Below are 15861 nucleotides of genomic sequence, written 5' to 3' on the forward strand. Positions count from 1 at the left end.
TGCGCCTCTTCCAAAGGTTGCAGCTTTTGCTGCGCCTTTTCCTCAACGAGTTTCCTCAAAAATTCGTTATAAGTTCGTTACTTGTGGGGCCGGGCTTCATACGCCTCTTCCCCAATATATGGCTTCTTTTTGGGCGTTCTCTTCGTCTAAATCGGCATTTTCTCTTCAACAGACTATAGACAACCATGACATTTTGTTCCCCAGCGAGAATTAATGATCACTAAATACAGTTTATGGGCTTCTCCTCTTTATTGAAATTTTGCTTGCAAAGACCCGAGCGGATTCTCTCCTCAGCGGTGCCAAGGACGCGCCGTTGTCAAACACTTTTCCTCAGTGATTCCAAGGACGCGTTGTTGTTTATCTATTATTTTCTCCTCAGCAGTGCCAAGGGCGTGCCGTTGTCGACTCAACATATGGTTTTTCCCCACGGAGTTTCAGATAAAATTCTCTGAAGAGCAAGAGTACCTTCGAATCCTTCACCCAAGGGTGTCTCAGGTATGGTTTCTTCTTATGGCTGGCGAGCTTCATTGCGTAGTCTAATGGACTTTAAAAGACCCTCCCCGATAGTCAACAGACTCTAAAATGTTCTCGACGATAGGTCATTGGTTCAGACTGCTTGAGCCGCCTCGCGTCGCCATAGTCGTCAGGTTGTAATCTTCGACTGACCTGATGGCTATACTTTGACATTGTCCTTGTCCAAGCCTCAATCAAAGTGGGGCCTCTGTAGATACCTCATTTCTACACCTCCCGCCAACCACCCAGTGATGATTTGGCCGCATGTTTGATATGCGAAACGATTTATGACAGTATGTAAGTTTATCATCAAGTGATAGCTCAAACACTCGATTCAACCCCTGGGTCATCATCTACGCACCGATACGGTCGTTTTGATAGTAATTAAAGTTCATTTGGAGTCCGGGTCAAAAACCGCTTCGTTTTCTAAAAACCGTTTAAATGCCGAGTCAGAATATTCCGAAATGTTCTATAATTCTCTGGATATGTATTCCTAATTAAAATTAATATTTTAAGTAAATATCTACGGTAATATTGTGTTTTATGGAATAAGGAAGTGTATATCTACCAAAATTCCATAATAAAACGCGGAAATCTTTCTTGCTGAGGAGGAAACCTCTGGGGAAATGACGCAGCAGGTGCTGCGCCTCTTCGAAGGATCGTAGTGGCTGATGCGTCTCTTCTCCAGCCCTCTTTTCGCCTTTTTCAGAATATTTCTGTGATTTGTTTCCAAATACGTGTCATTCCTAAACTCTTCCATATGTTTAGTATAAATATCGGCCTTCGGCCTCCATATTTGGGACCCGAGTGTTCCGCCCTCTCTCTCTCTCTCTCTCTCTCTCTCTCTCTCTCTCTCTCTCTCTCTCTCTCTCTCTCTCTCTCTCTCTCTCTCTCTCTCTCTCTCTCTCTCTCTCTCTCTCTCTCTCTCTCTCTCTCTCTCTCTCTTTGTATTCTAGAATACGCTATTGCTTTCGACGCCTATTTGCTTGATCAATCGACCACATAAGCTCAGATCTTTATGAGTCCCAGTCACGTTGCCTAGACCGACCAATTTGACCAACTACACCTTTAATCAACCTAATTAATCTACTGAATCCTCTAACGAGGGCACTTTCCACGCATATTTGAGTCGAGCAATCACTAAACGATAACTTTAATCAATCTTGTTTCGTCAAACATGTAAGTCTGAGAGTGTAAATCCTATTTTATTATTGATTTTTATTTTGTATCAATTAATGTGAACCTATATCAAGAGCACATTCGAAAATCGATTTAAAATCCATATTTTAAAACTGTTTTTACAAAACAGCACAGGTTAGACGTCGAGAAGAAACGCAGTAGAACCTGTGCCTCTTCGAAGAATCGCAGCCTTGCTGCGCCTCTTCCAGAGGTTGCTTGCTGCTCCTGCTCTTCTTCTTCTTCCTCGACTTCCTGCCAATTTCTCTTTTTATTATTCTTTTGAATTTCTTTGCTTTCTTTGTTGTTTCAATATATAAATCATATTTTTAACAATTCCCTTTTAATTACAATGCTTAATTCGTCCTTAATCCCGAGTAATTCAATACCTGCGGGTTTTCGCCGTTTTAATTCAAATCGATTCTTCAGGTTTTTGACTAGTTCATGTCGAGGTGCTGGAATCCTAATTTGATACATAAGTCTTCTTTCGGATCTTATTTGTCCAAGTTTTGTCTTAATATAACCTTAAGTTTCGCCTTTTTTATTTCCGACACGAGTTTGTCGTATAATCATAATCTTGTAAACCACTGTAATTTCTCGTCTTAATTAGTTTTATGACTTACCCAGATATATATAATGGTTAAAACACTTCAATTCGAGTCTAATATCAATAATCCATCTTAAATCTACCAACAAACGATAACAGTGTTGCGGTTCTGACTTCACAGCCAGAACCCAGCTCTAGAACAGACGCATGATGTGTTGCGCCTCTTCCAGAGGACACAGCAGATGTTGCGCCTGTTCTGGGATGGTCTTTGTCCCTGAACTCTGTCTCGCTTTGACGTAGCTCCTAATTACGGTTTAAATCAACTATTAGTCATATTACCACCTCTAATCTGACATATTTTTAAATTCTAATTTTATTTTTCTTCTATTTTCTTCTTCGAAATCCTGTCTTTTGAGCGTGCTTTTGACGTAGATCAAACAAATCTTGTAATTCTTGTAATTATTTGAATTCATTCATTTATCGTTATTATATATGATTTAATTGTATGGCATTCACATGTATTGAATCTAACATTTACTTTGACCAAATTGTTTGCTAAAATACGTGTTAACCGACATAGTCTAATTTCACATGTTAGGATTAATCCATGTTTGTTGCATTGCATGCGTTACATCGACGACATATCAAATATGAACAATTTTCCTAATCATTAGTAGAGCCCGTTATCGAGGCGGGCGGGATTAGGTGTTCGAATTAAAGAACTTCCTAATACGTACCCTCACCCCTTACTCTAGTTATCTCTGGACATCCGTGTCCATTGGCATCTCGAGAGTCATTCTAGACATAGAATGCTAAGGGTAACGAGTTCTTAGTGTTAATGTCATTACTTCGTGTCTTGATGTGGCACGAGTATTCGAACGGTATCAAATTTTTCCACAATAAATTGGTAGCGACTCTACAAATGCAGGCTTATTCAACTTTTCACCGGTTTCAATGCCTCACCAATCGCTAACGGCATATGACGTGCTTTGGCAAACTAAGGTTCCGTGGGAGAAGTGTCGCCGCCTTAAAACCAGACAAAGGCGGGGGTAAGTGGGGGTGCGCGCGGCGCGAGTGGCCCATGTCCACAGCAAGGCATGTCTTTTCCAGTTAGGTGTACTTTGTTTCGTATTTGATGAAACTTTTTCTGATCTAGTAGATGGCTCGTTCTTCGTCGTCGACTATTTATGCTAACATTGCTCCCATAGTCGTATCGGTGACGGTCAAGTATACGGATAAGGGAATTCCCTGCTGAGGTGGCATAAGGACAAGAGGTTTAAATAGGATTTCCTTTATCCTGTCGAAAGCCTTTTGGTAATCTTTGTCCCAATCGGTGTGATTGGTGGCGCGGAGCCTCTTGAAGATAGGTTTACAAATCATAGTGAGTTTGGCTATGAAGCGGCTGATGTATTGGGCTTAACCGAGAAATCCCCGAATTTCCTTCTCGTTCATAGGCCGAGGCATTTGTTGGAGAGCTTTGATTTTAGTAGGATCGATTTCGATGCCTCTTTTGCTGACGACGTGTCCCAAGAGCTTTCCGCAGCTGACCCCGAATGCACACTTCTGAGTATTTAGTCTCATGTTTTATTTTCGAAGGCGAGCGAAGAATTTTCGAAGGGCGGTGATATAGCCGTCTCGCTCTCTTGATTTGACGATCATGTCATCGACATATACCTCCACTTCCTTGTGCATCATGTCATGTAGGAGTGTGGTGGCGGTTCTTTGGTAGGTTGCTCCGGCGTTAATTAGGCCAAAAGGTATGATGGTGTAACAATATGTACCCCACTGTGTTGTGAATGCAGTTTTGTGCATGTCTTCCTCAGCCATTTTGATCTGGTTTTACCCAGCATACCCGTCCATGAATGATAATAGGGCGTGCTTGGCGGTGTTCTCTACCAAGATGTCAACATATGGTAGAGGGAAGTCGTCTTTTGGACTTCCTTTGTTTAGGTCTCTGAAGTCGACGCAAACCCGAATTCTGCCATCTTTCTTGGGCACGGGGACTATGTTAGCCACCCAGTCAGAATATTCGGAAACTTTGATTAATCCTGCTCTGAATTGCTTGTCTACCTCTTCTTTGATTTTCAGGGCCCACCCAGGGCGCATACGGCGCAACTTTTGCTTCACGGATTTAGCTTCGGGCTTAATGGGTATCTTGTGCTTTGCAATCTCTCTGTCGATCCCAGGCATGTCTTTTGTAGGATCATACATATACGTCCTTGTATTCGTGTAAGAGGTCGATGAATTGTTGTCTTTCCGAGGGGTCAAAAGTAAGTTCTTGAGGTGTATTATCGGTACATACGTTGAGGGGCTCAGTCTCCTCAATTATGGGTGTTATATATTCGACTTTGTCGAGTTCTTTAGCTAAGTGAGGTGGGTAGTCAGTCAAGTCAAATTCCTCATATTCGTTCAGAATTGCATTACAGTTAAATTTAGACGAGTCGTAAGCAAACCAAGCATTCATAAAGTCAACCCGAGCGAAAAGCTCGGATAGGACAGACATCTTGTTAGATATCTATATCTCATTACTTAACATATTCATATATGTTTCAAATTTAATTTAGTCATAAAATTAATTAGATCTTATGCATGCAAACATAAGTAAATATTAAGGAGAAATCATCATTCTTACATTGATATTTCGGATCAAAGGGCACAAGTAAGATCTCCTTCTTACTTGTTCTTGAGCACTCCTAAAATGGAAGAACAAAGGATTCAAGTATAGAATCCCTCCCAGGAATAATACGCAAGGTAACCTCTTAATAAAAATTAATATTATTAATACTAGAACAATATTAATTTAAATAAAATTGACCCAAAATATTTTTGCCCTCTTGGAATTTCGGTCAAGAGGAGGAAGAAGAAGGAAGAAATTTTTTATCTCTCTAAAACTATATTTTAGATGTGTAAAAAAGAATGAATTAATTAATTCTTCACAAGAGTAGTCTATATGCAAAAATAAGACAAAAACTCTTTGCTTGGTGGGTTGGAAAACCGGGTATGGGAGGGAGATAAAGACCAATGCATGAGCCTCTATTCTTCCCAAGAAAAGACTAGGCTTGCATGGCTAAGAGACTAGGTTATAATTGTGTTTTCCACTAAAATATAATTAACACAAAAATAAGCCTAATAACCCTCCTTATTTCGGCACATTTAGGTGTAAAATGGAAAATCCATTTTACACATTATTTTGTCAATTTGTCACATGTAACATGTAGCATGACATTATGTATATAAAATGTATTTTTAACAATTAAAAATCAACATATTAATAAAATATGTCACTTATAAAGTTAACCTAGTAATTCATAATTACTTGTACCGTAATGGGTTCCCGAGTCATAAAATACAACATTCTGTATTTATAATAATCAATTCATTCCTTTCAATTGTTTCCGTAAACAACAATTTCATCTAAGTAATAATTCGATTACTTATACCGTATCTTATTTAATCAAATTCTAATGAGATACGTAAATAATACTTCCAAAATCGTCCGTCAATTTTAAGTAATTTAATTAACCCGTATCATCATACGATCAATTAAATAATCAATTAAGAGTGTTACCTTTTAGGTATGACCTAAGGGGATCAACTGATCACCACCGTCGCACGACAGTAATGTCAAACTCTAGTCAGTCAATCATTATCGATATGCGTGGACCAGTTGACAGTAAAATATTACTTCCCAATTGTATTCTTAAAATGAGACTTAAACATGTGATCATCATGATCGACAGTTGTGATCGCATTATTGTCGGAGGACACATATTCCAACAATCTCCCACTTGTCCTCGACAAGTGTGCGTCATGAATTCTCTTGTCCTATTACTATCTCCCACTCAATGCAAGGTGTCTTTCAGGTCGTACTTGCAAGTGATCATATCGAGAGTGGTTTCCTCTATCTGGAGAATAACTGATTGACCAGATTTATCTACCATAGATATCTTCCGAGCGTGGCCACGCATTTCCAGTTCATTACTCCTCGAGTGGCCCTGAGATATTGTTATACCCCTGACTAAGGGTGGACAATTTCTATCGCACTCATTCCCTTTGACTAGCCACAGTCATCATAACCCAAAATATGCCCATTTGACCCCATTTACGAAGGTCGTAGTAACACAAATCAAAGTTAATCTGAAACTGTGCCATCTTAGGCGAACAGTCTTTAGTCAAAAGAATTGACTCATTAGAATACTATAGTAGCTCTCGCCACGACCAGGCTATATAAATTTGCCAGAACTCTATAAGCGGTCATAAGGCCCGACAAAGTGTTCCTAACAGTCTGCCTATGTGATCGACTAGTCATTCTCATATGACTCCATGGCACTTGAACTTGCCATCAATCGCATCACACTTTAGTCACTTCGAGACGTCACCTCATGTAAGTGACTATGGGCGAATACTATGTTAATCCGTGTTCAATTTAACGGGGTTCAATTTGTCACTACAACCCGTTTGGATGTAACAATGTATAAAGAAAAGATAAAAGACAAATGTGATTATGAACATGAACAAAACAACACTTTTATTTCATTTCAAAATCTAACATAAACTTGGTACACGTTTAAGTCCCATGGACGCAACATGTCTATCATGCTTGGCCTGCGATAAAGGCTTGGTGAGTGGATCGGCTATGTTGTCATCCGTCCCAACCTTACAAATCGCAATTTCCTTTCTTTCAATGAAATCTCTTATTACATGATATTTTCTAAGTACATGTCTAGATCTATTACTAGACTTTGGCTCTTTAGCTTAGAAGATCGTCCCACTATTATCACAATAGAGAGTGATGGGATCATTGGCGGTAGGTACTACTCTTAGACCTTCCGTGAATTGCCTGATCCACACAGCTTCCTTGGCAGCTTCTGATGCCGCAATGTACTCAGCCTCCGTTGTTTAATCCGCATCCAGCTTCCTTGAAGCTTCTCCATAACGGCATTGAGCATGAAAACGAAACCAGCTTGTGATTTCATGTCATCTCTATCCGTTTGAAAACTCGAGTCCGTGTATCCATTAACACGTAGCTCGGTGTCTCCTCCAAACACTAAGATAGAATCCTTAGTTCTTCTCAAGTACTTAAGGATGTTCTTGACGGCTATCCAGTGACTCTCACCTGGATTTCCTTGATATCTACTCGTCATACTCAAGGCATACGAGACATCAGGACGTGTGCATATCATGGCGTACATGATTGATCCAACAGCGGAAGCATAAAGGATCATCTTCATGCGTTCAACATCATGGGGTTCGGAGGGAGATTGAGACTTGCTCAATATAGTCCCAGTTACCATAGGTACCAAACCCCTTTTTGATTTGTCCATGCTGAACCGTCGAAGAATCTTATCAATATAAGACTCTTCACTTAGTGCCAATATCCTCTTGGATCTATCTCTATGGATCCGGATACCTAATATGCATTGTGCTTCTCCTAAATCCTTCATTTGGAAGTGGTTACCTAACCACTTCTTAACAGAAGATAGCATCGGAATGTCATTTCCAATGAGTAGTATGTCATCGACATACAAGATTAGGAACACAACATTGCTCCCACTAAATTTCATGTATAAACATGGTTCCTCAACACTTCGAGTGAAACCATTCTCTTTTATAACATGATTAAATCGATGATTCCAACTTCTAGATGCTTGCTTAAGACCATAAATGGATCTCTTAAGTTTGCACACTTTGTTAGGATTCTTAGAATCAACAAAACCTTCGGGTTGTATCATGTACACTTCCTCTTCTAAATGCTCATTTAGAAAAGCGGTTTTGACATCCATTTGCCATATTTCATAATCATGAAATGCGGCAATCGCTAACAAAATCCGTATGGACTTAGCATAGCTACGGGGGCGAAGGTCTCATCATAATGGAGACCTTGGACTTGGATAAATCCTTTTGCCACTAGCCTAGCTTTGTAGACATCATCATGTCCTTCTATGCCATTCTTGACTTTGAAAATCCATTTGCATTGAAGAGGTCTTGCCCCTTTAGGCAAATCCACCAAGTTCCAAACTTGGTTTTCGTGCATAGAATCCATTTCGGATTTCATGGCTTCAAGCCATAAGGAGGAATTAGGACTAGAGATTGTGGCCTTGTAGGTGGCGGGCTCGTCACTTTCTAAAAGCAACACATCGAGTGTTCCATCTTCTTCGATAAGTCCCACATATCAATCGGGATGGCGAATAACACGGCCCGTTCTTCTAAGTGGAGGAGAGACAACCGTGTTAGACGACGAAGGAACATCTTCTTGCGTCTCTATCTCGGTTTGTGGCTCTTGAACTTCATCAAGTTCAAAATTTCTCCCACTCTGTCTCTTAGAAATAAACTGAATTTCTAAGAAGACAGTCTCGCAAGACATAAACACTTTGTTCTCTTGAGGTTTGTAGAAGTAGTATCCTCGATAGGTCAAGGGGTAACCTACAAAGATGCATTTTTCGGACTTTGGGGCAAGCTTGTTGTCGGTCTTAGCCTTGACGTAAGCATCACATCCCCAAATTTTCATGTAGGATAGATTAGGAACTCTCCCTTTCCACATTTCAAATGGAGTCTTTTCGGTTGCCTTTGTGGGACTATTATTCAAAGATATAATTGCCGTTTGGATTGCAAATCCCCAAAACAAGTTCGGTAACTCGGTTTGACTCATCATGGATCGAACCATATCAAGTAGGGTTCGATTTCTCCTTTCGGCAACACCATTGAGTTGTGGCGTTCCGGGTGGAGAAAGTTGTGATATAATACCACAACCTTTCAAGTGTGAATTGAATTCAAGGCTAAGATATTCTCCACCACGATCGGATCGTAGTGCCTTAGTCCTTTTGTTCAATTGGTTCTCTACTTCGTTTTGAAATTCCTTGAATTTCTCAAACGCTTCACTTTTATGCTTCATTAAATAGATATACCATATCTACTCAAGTCTTCGGTGAAGGTTATGAAGTAGTCATAATTTCCTCGAGCGGTGATACTCATTGGTCCACATACATCGGTATGTATGAGTCCCAATAGTTCACTAGCTCGTGTTCCTTTACCGCTAAAAGGATTACGAGTCATGTTGCCAAGAAGGCAATATTCGCATGTTCCATATGATTGATAATCAAATGGTGTAATCACATTACTCGAAGTTAATCTTTTGATGCGATTCTCGTTTATGTGACCTAATCGACAATGCCAAATGAACGATTCATTTGGGTCACTTGATTAGAGTTTCTTTGATTGAATGTTATAGATATCATTAGTCGGATTCGAGGTTTCTAAAATGTAAATGCCATTAATGGAAGAAGCTTGGCCTATAACCAAGTCGTTCCTCGAAATAGTACAACGATTGTTCTTATTGACAAAACAAAATCCGTCCATGTCTAACATAGCGATAGAAATAATGTTTTTAGATAGTGTAGGCAGATAAAAACAATTATGTAAATACAACTCAAATCCATTAGGCAAAGCCAATACATAAGTTCCTTTGGATTCGGCCGCTATTCGAGCTCCATTTCCAAGGCGTAGATCCCCATCTCCTTTGCTAAGCCTCTTCACGTCTCTTAAACCCTGTAAATGATTACAAAGGTGAGAACCACAACCGGTATCCAGTACCCATATCGTAGTGGAAGTATAATTTATATCAATAACATAAATTTCCTTAGGAATTTTACCTTTTGGAACGATGATTCCTTCCCTTATATTTCGCAAATATACGGGACAATTCCTAAGCCAATGTCCCATGCCATAGCAATAATGGCACTCATCTTCAACTTGCTTGAAGTTTTTCCCTTTCTTTCCCTTCTTCTTAAACCTTTTGCCCTTTGAAGCAAGAACTTGATTGCTTGAGCTCCCACTAGGTTTGGCATCTTTATCTTCAAAGGATAAAGATCCTATAGATTTTATGAGGCGGTCTTCCTGAGACCGACTCACAAGAGATCTTGTAGGAGGTTTATAAGAAGTGATAAAGTTTAGGTTTCCATCCGAACCTATCCCAAAATGAAGTTCTCTAGTAGTGTCGAAATCATTGTTGGAGCAAACGTCGTCAAAAACATTGTGGCAAGACTCAATAGTTATCGGTGCGGTAGCGTTTGATGGATTCATTGTAATGAACTACAAGTATGGAGGAAAAGGAAATATTAACATTTGTCTTATTAATATCATACTTGTAAATAAATTAACAAGATATGAGCATTTATATAGTGACCTCTACCCAACTATTATAAATGATTCCGAGATCCAAATTCATATTAACTTGGGCACGGGGTAGCCGATGAAACCCTTATCAATATAACTCGGTGGACTAACTCTTTAATCGATTCTACTTTTAGAACTCTCGGTCGATAAAATTACTCTAATACTTATCTATAGCCCGGAACACATGTGACTACGGTCACGAATACTTTCGTTGAGGTCAATCCAAATTTCAAATAAATGTGTCCATGATCCAAATTCACATTAACTTGGGCACGGGGTAGCCGATGAAACCCTCATCAACATGAATTCGGTGGATAGACATTTATCACCCACTTCCCCTACGTAACAAGGTTTGTACCCCGGGGTGGCCGAGTGCACTCCCTCGCGAAATAGGTTTTCATGGTTTCTACTTTTTGGTAAGGCTATGTCTCAATTGTTTATTTTTAGCGAGAGGTCATGTCAATTTATTATCTATCACGTTTTAAGTGAACTAAAGCGGTGAACTATGATAATTATAATTGACACGGTCGATAAACTCGATTAAAACGACAATGCATGTTTTAGTTATGGCGATTTAGCGATGCATGCAACATATAAATAAAATGCAAAGCATAAATTAAATCCTAGTATGGCCTTCCTAAAATAGAAAATCTAATTAACTATTACATATTCGGAAACCAACTCCATTGGTCCCTTGAACTTCGGTTTTGGCACGCATCTCGAGGTAACACCGTCTTTAATGTATCGCCTTCTTGAGTGGCACCGTCTTCAAGGAACTCCGGAATAAATAAATTACATAAAAAATTACATAATTTCCTATTATACATTTGTAATTAAAATAAAATAAAATAAATCTATTAAATTACAAAACGGTGATACGAGATCACAATAAATTACAACCGAATCGATATTCCCATACATTTCGGGTAATACCAATTAAAAACTAAGGCCATACTAAGTAAAATTACATAATTCAAAAATTATATAAAATAAAATTATGACAATCATAAATAAAATGCAGCATTATAATATCTATGAACATGCCCAATTTTATGCTAAATCGCCTTTAAGGAGCCAATATCGTATATTAAACGGTTTTTACGGATTTGCGTGATTCAACCTTTTAAAATCACAATAAATTACATAAAATCATATTTATGCACAAGTTAATTACCCTAACCAACTTAGGACTCAAAATTAGTCTCCACTAACATATTGACTATAATTAACTTATATTTCTTAAAATTGTTCATTAATGGACTCAAAATTACAATAAAATGCCATAAACTCCAAATCAATCACAAAAATTTCAAATAAATTCAAATTTGAAATTTAAACTCATGAACATTCTGGAAAAATACCATGACACTCATAATGTTCAAAAACTTAGGTTAAAAATTTCGAAAATTATCAAGGAAAAACTATGTTGCGGTTTATCGGATTTATCAAATATAATCATAAAAACATGAGAAAAAATAAATTTATCAACTTTTCAATTTTAGATCTAAAATAGGTAATAAAATGCAACATGTGACGTTTTTCCTTAGTCATGAAGTATGTTTTAGCAATTATTCACTAATTAAAGTCACTATTTATGCTATTTTTCATCAAAAATTCATAAATCATGCATAAAGACTTCATTATAGCCTATTATTTTACACACATCTTGTAAAATTTCATGTGACAACATACTAAATATCTATGACCAGATTCAAAATTTATCTCATATTAACCTATTTTTCATTTAAATTCGATTTTTATCATGGAAAAACCATATTTCGAGCATAAGAACTCCAAAAATTATGAAAATTTACAGGTCATCTAAAAATAATATATGTGAAAACATATCCAAAAACCACTGGAAAATTCGAATTTAGCTAATTTTAGTCCGAAAATGACATTTTTATCATAAAATCACATTTTTAATGCCATTATTATATAAAATGAACAATAAAAATCCATAAATTAACCAAAATATCCTAAATACATTTTAGGATCAGAAACTTTAACATGCATAATTGATTTCGTGATATATCATAATAAACACAAATTTATAAGTTTTATATGTTAATCGTATAACTCGGAAAAACTATAACCGATTTGCATGCAAACAACCTAAGGCTCATGAGACCGCTTGTTAGATATCTATATCTCATTACTTAACATATTCATATATGTTTCAAATTTAATTTAGTCATAAAATTAATTAGATCTTATGCATGCAAACATAAGTAAATATTAAGGAGAAATCATCATTCTTACATTGATATTTCGGATCAAAGGGCACAAATAAGATCTCCTTCTTACTTGTTCTTGAGCACTCCTAAAATGGAAGAACAAAGGATTCAAGTATAGAATCCCTCCCAAGGAATAATACCCAAGGTAACCTCTTAATAAAAATTAATATTATTAATACTATAACAATATTAATTAAAATAAAATTGACCCAAAATATTTTTGCCCTCTTGGAATTTTGGTCAAGAGGAGGAAGAAGAAGGAAGAAATTTTTTATCTCTCTAAAACTATATTTTAGATGTGTAAAAATGAATGAATGAATTAATTCTTCACAAGAGTAGTCTATATGCAAAAATAAGACAAAAACCCTTTGCTTGGTGGGTTGGAAAACCGGGTATGGGAGGGAAAGAAAGACCAATGCATGAGCCTCTATTCTTCCCAAGAAAAGACTAGGCTTGCATGGCTAAGAGACTAGGTTATAATTGTGTTTTCCACTAAAATATAATTAACACAAAAATAAGCCTAATAACCCTCCTTATTTCGGCACATTTGGGTGTAAAATGGAAAATTCATTTTACACATTATTTTGTCAATTTGTCACATGTAACATGTATCATGACATTAGGTATATAAAATGTATTTTTAACAATTAAAAATCAACATATTAATAAAATATGTCACTTATAAAGTTAACCTAGTAGTTCATAATTACTTGTACCGTAATGGGTTCCCGAGTCATAAAATACAACATTCTGTATTTATAATAATGAATTCATTCCTTTCAATTGTTTCCGTAAACAACAATTTCATCTAAGTAATAGTTCGATTACTTAGACCGTATCTTATTTAATCAAATTATAATGAGATACGTAAATATTACTTCCAAAATCGTCCGTCAATTTTAAGTAATTTAATTAACTCGTATCGTCATACGATCAATTAAATAATCAATTAAGAGTGTTACCCTTTAGGTATGACCTAAGGGGATCAACTGATCACCACCGTCGCACGACAGTATTGTCAAACTCTAGTCAGCCAATCATTACTGATATGTGTGGACCAAACGATAAAAAATATTACTTCCCAATTGTATTCTTAAAATGAGACTTAAACATGTGATCATCATGATCGACAGTTGTGATCGCATTATTGTCGGAGGACACATATTCCAACACATCTCATGGGCAGTCAGAGGCGACGTTGTAGAGGAGGTGACCCCTGGAACAAGCTCTAGGTTACTACCTTCTGCCGGAATGGGGGTGACTTTAATCGGCTCAGCCTCTGAGGCGGCCACAAGTTTGTGATAAAACAATGGAAAAAGGACATTGACCGGGGCGTTGGGAACGTTAGGTCTCAACACTGACTCTGACTCGGACTTGTGATCAGACTCAGTCTCATCTTCACTTCCCTCTTTGAACATGGGGCCTTCTCCAGTTATGATCTTGAGAGTCCGGCCTTGACGGTCGGTCCATTTGACAGTCTTCCTCCAGCCTTGGACAACTTTTTATGAGTTAGCATCAGAGATTAAGGCAGTGGGATCGAACTGGTTGTCTTTGTGAGCAATGTTTATGATTTCCTCATAGTTCAGGTGCTTGACGTTGTCTTCTCCGAAAAGAAGGCTCACAGCTTGCCCGTCTAGGCAAGGGGTTAATTCAGACTTAGTCGACACAGCTTTGGTGTTGTTGTTAGGGATGAAGTAGCAGTCTTGAAAGACTTCTACTCCAGGGTGCTTGACCTTTCCTACGGGGTCGTAGATTGGCTCGGGGAAGCCGTTATAAAGCTCAGTGTCTCCCTCGGGGACGAAGTATCCATTGAGGGTGAAGTGATAGGGGCGGAGGATAACTCCTTGCTTTTTGCCCTTCCATACTAGGAGACCCATTTCCTGGATGTCTTCGTCGGTTGGCTCGTAGCTTAGTCCGAAAGGGATGTTGGGGACCTTGGCCTAATTCAGGGGAGGCAAGGTGCTTTTAAGTGGGTTGAGAGGTAGGCCCGAGAAATAACCCTGGCGCATCAAAATGTGATTGACTGTGAGGTTCGAGAACGGATCAAAATCAAAAGGTGCTGGTTCATCAATTAGGGTAATCACAGCTTGGAATCTCCACATTCCGTTGTCCTCCTCTTCAATAACTTGAGAGGCTATCCCCTTTTTCATAACAGCTTTAATTGGGGACCCAGGAATTGTGATTGTTTTCTCGTGAAAGGGGATCCTGATTTTCTAATAAAGGGTTGATGTGATGGCCTTGGCAGCATGGATCCAGGGGCGTCCTAGAAGCATGTTGAACGAGGCGTCGAAATAGACCACTTGGAAACTGGCTTGTCTCTCCAATGGTCCTGTTGCGATGGTCAGGGTGATGAGGCCTGCGACCTTACGATGAGTGCCGTCGTAAGCGCGCACTCCTTGATTGGTAGGGATTAAGTCAGCTTCCTTGATACCCAGTCTATGAGCCGTTTTGACGGGAATGACGTTGACTGCAGATCCGTCATCCACTAGGACAATTGGTACATTCTTCTCCTGACACTGCACAGTGATGTACATGGCCAGGTTATGGTTAGCTCCGAATGGAGGGATATCATCGTCGGAGAAGATGATCGGGTTGTTCAGGTCAGGGACATCCCTCGTCATATGAGCTACCACTTCTTTAGGAGAGGAGGTGGGAGGCACTGTCAATTTCCCCAAGGCTTGAAGCAAAGCCTACTGGTGCTCGAAGGATGTGGCGGCAATCAGTTGCCAAATAGATATCTCGGCCTTTGCCTTTTGTGGTTGCTTGTGACTCGAGTTCTAGGGAACCCTGGGTTGAACGTCCACCTCCGGGACGATTTGGTCATTTGTTGTCGGATTGTTTGTTGCGATGTTTGGGTTCTGGTAAGGGCGTCCAGATCAAGTAAGCTAATCAATCTCTTTGCCTCATTTCCTCTTTCTCGAGACAATATAGACATCATCTATGTCATCTCGCCAGGCCTCGTTGATTTCGAGGTCGCGAGGGTACCTTGAAGTGGTATTCCTCGGAGGATAGTTTTTGTGAGGGAAGTTTTTGTGGGGGTAGTTTTTGTGAGGTTCATTATGGTGGGGTTGATTATAGTGGTTTATATTGTGTGGTGCATGGTAGAATGGTCGCTGGAGTAGTCCCTTTTGGAATTGGAGGTTTTGGGTGCTTGAAGGACCCTTCCTTGGGCATGGTGTAGGTATTGGTAGGTTGAATATCAGCCGGTGGTAAGCA

General features: G+C 38.8%; 1 protein-coding gene across 1 annotated transcript; it reads right to left on the minus strand.

Moving 5' to 3' along the window:
• Positions 1-14858: 14858 nt before the first annotated feature.
• On the minus strand, positions 14859-15266 carry LOC141655556 (uncharacterized). Its single transcript, XM_074462634.1, has one exon. It carries the CDS (start codon positions 15264-15266, stop codon positions 14859-14861), a length of 408 nt encoding a protein of 135 aa, XP_074318735.1.
• Between the last annotated feature and the right edge of the window lie 595 nt (positions 15267-15861).

Source organism: Silene latifolia, chromosome 1 (assembly GCF_048544455.1).
Source record: "Silene latifolia isolate original U9 population chromosome 1, ASM4854445v1, whole genome shotgun sequence".
Lineage (NCBI taxonomy): Eukaryota > Viridiplantae > Streptophyta > Magnoliopsida > Caryophyllales > Caryophyllaceae > Silene > Silene latifolia.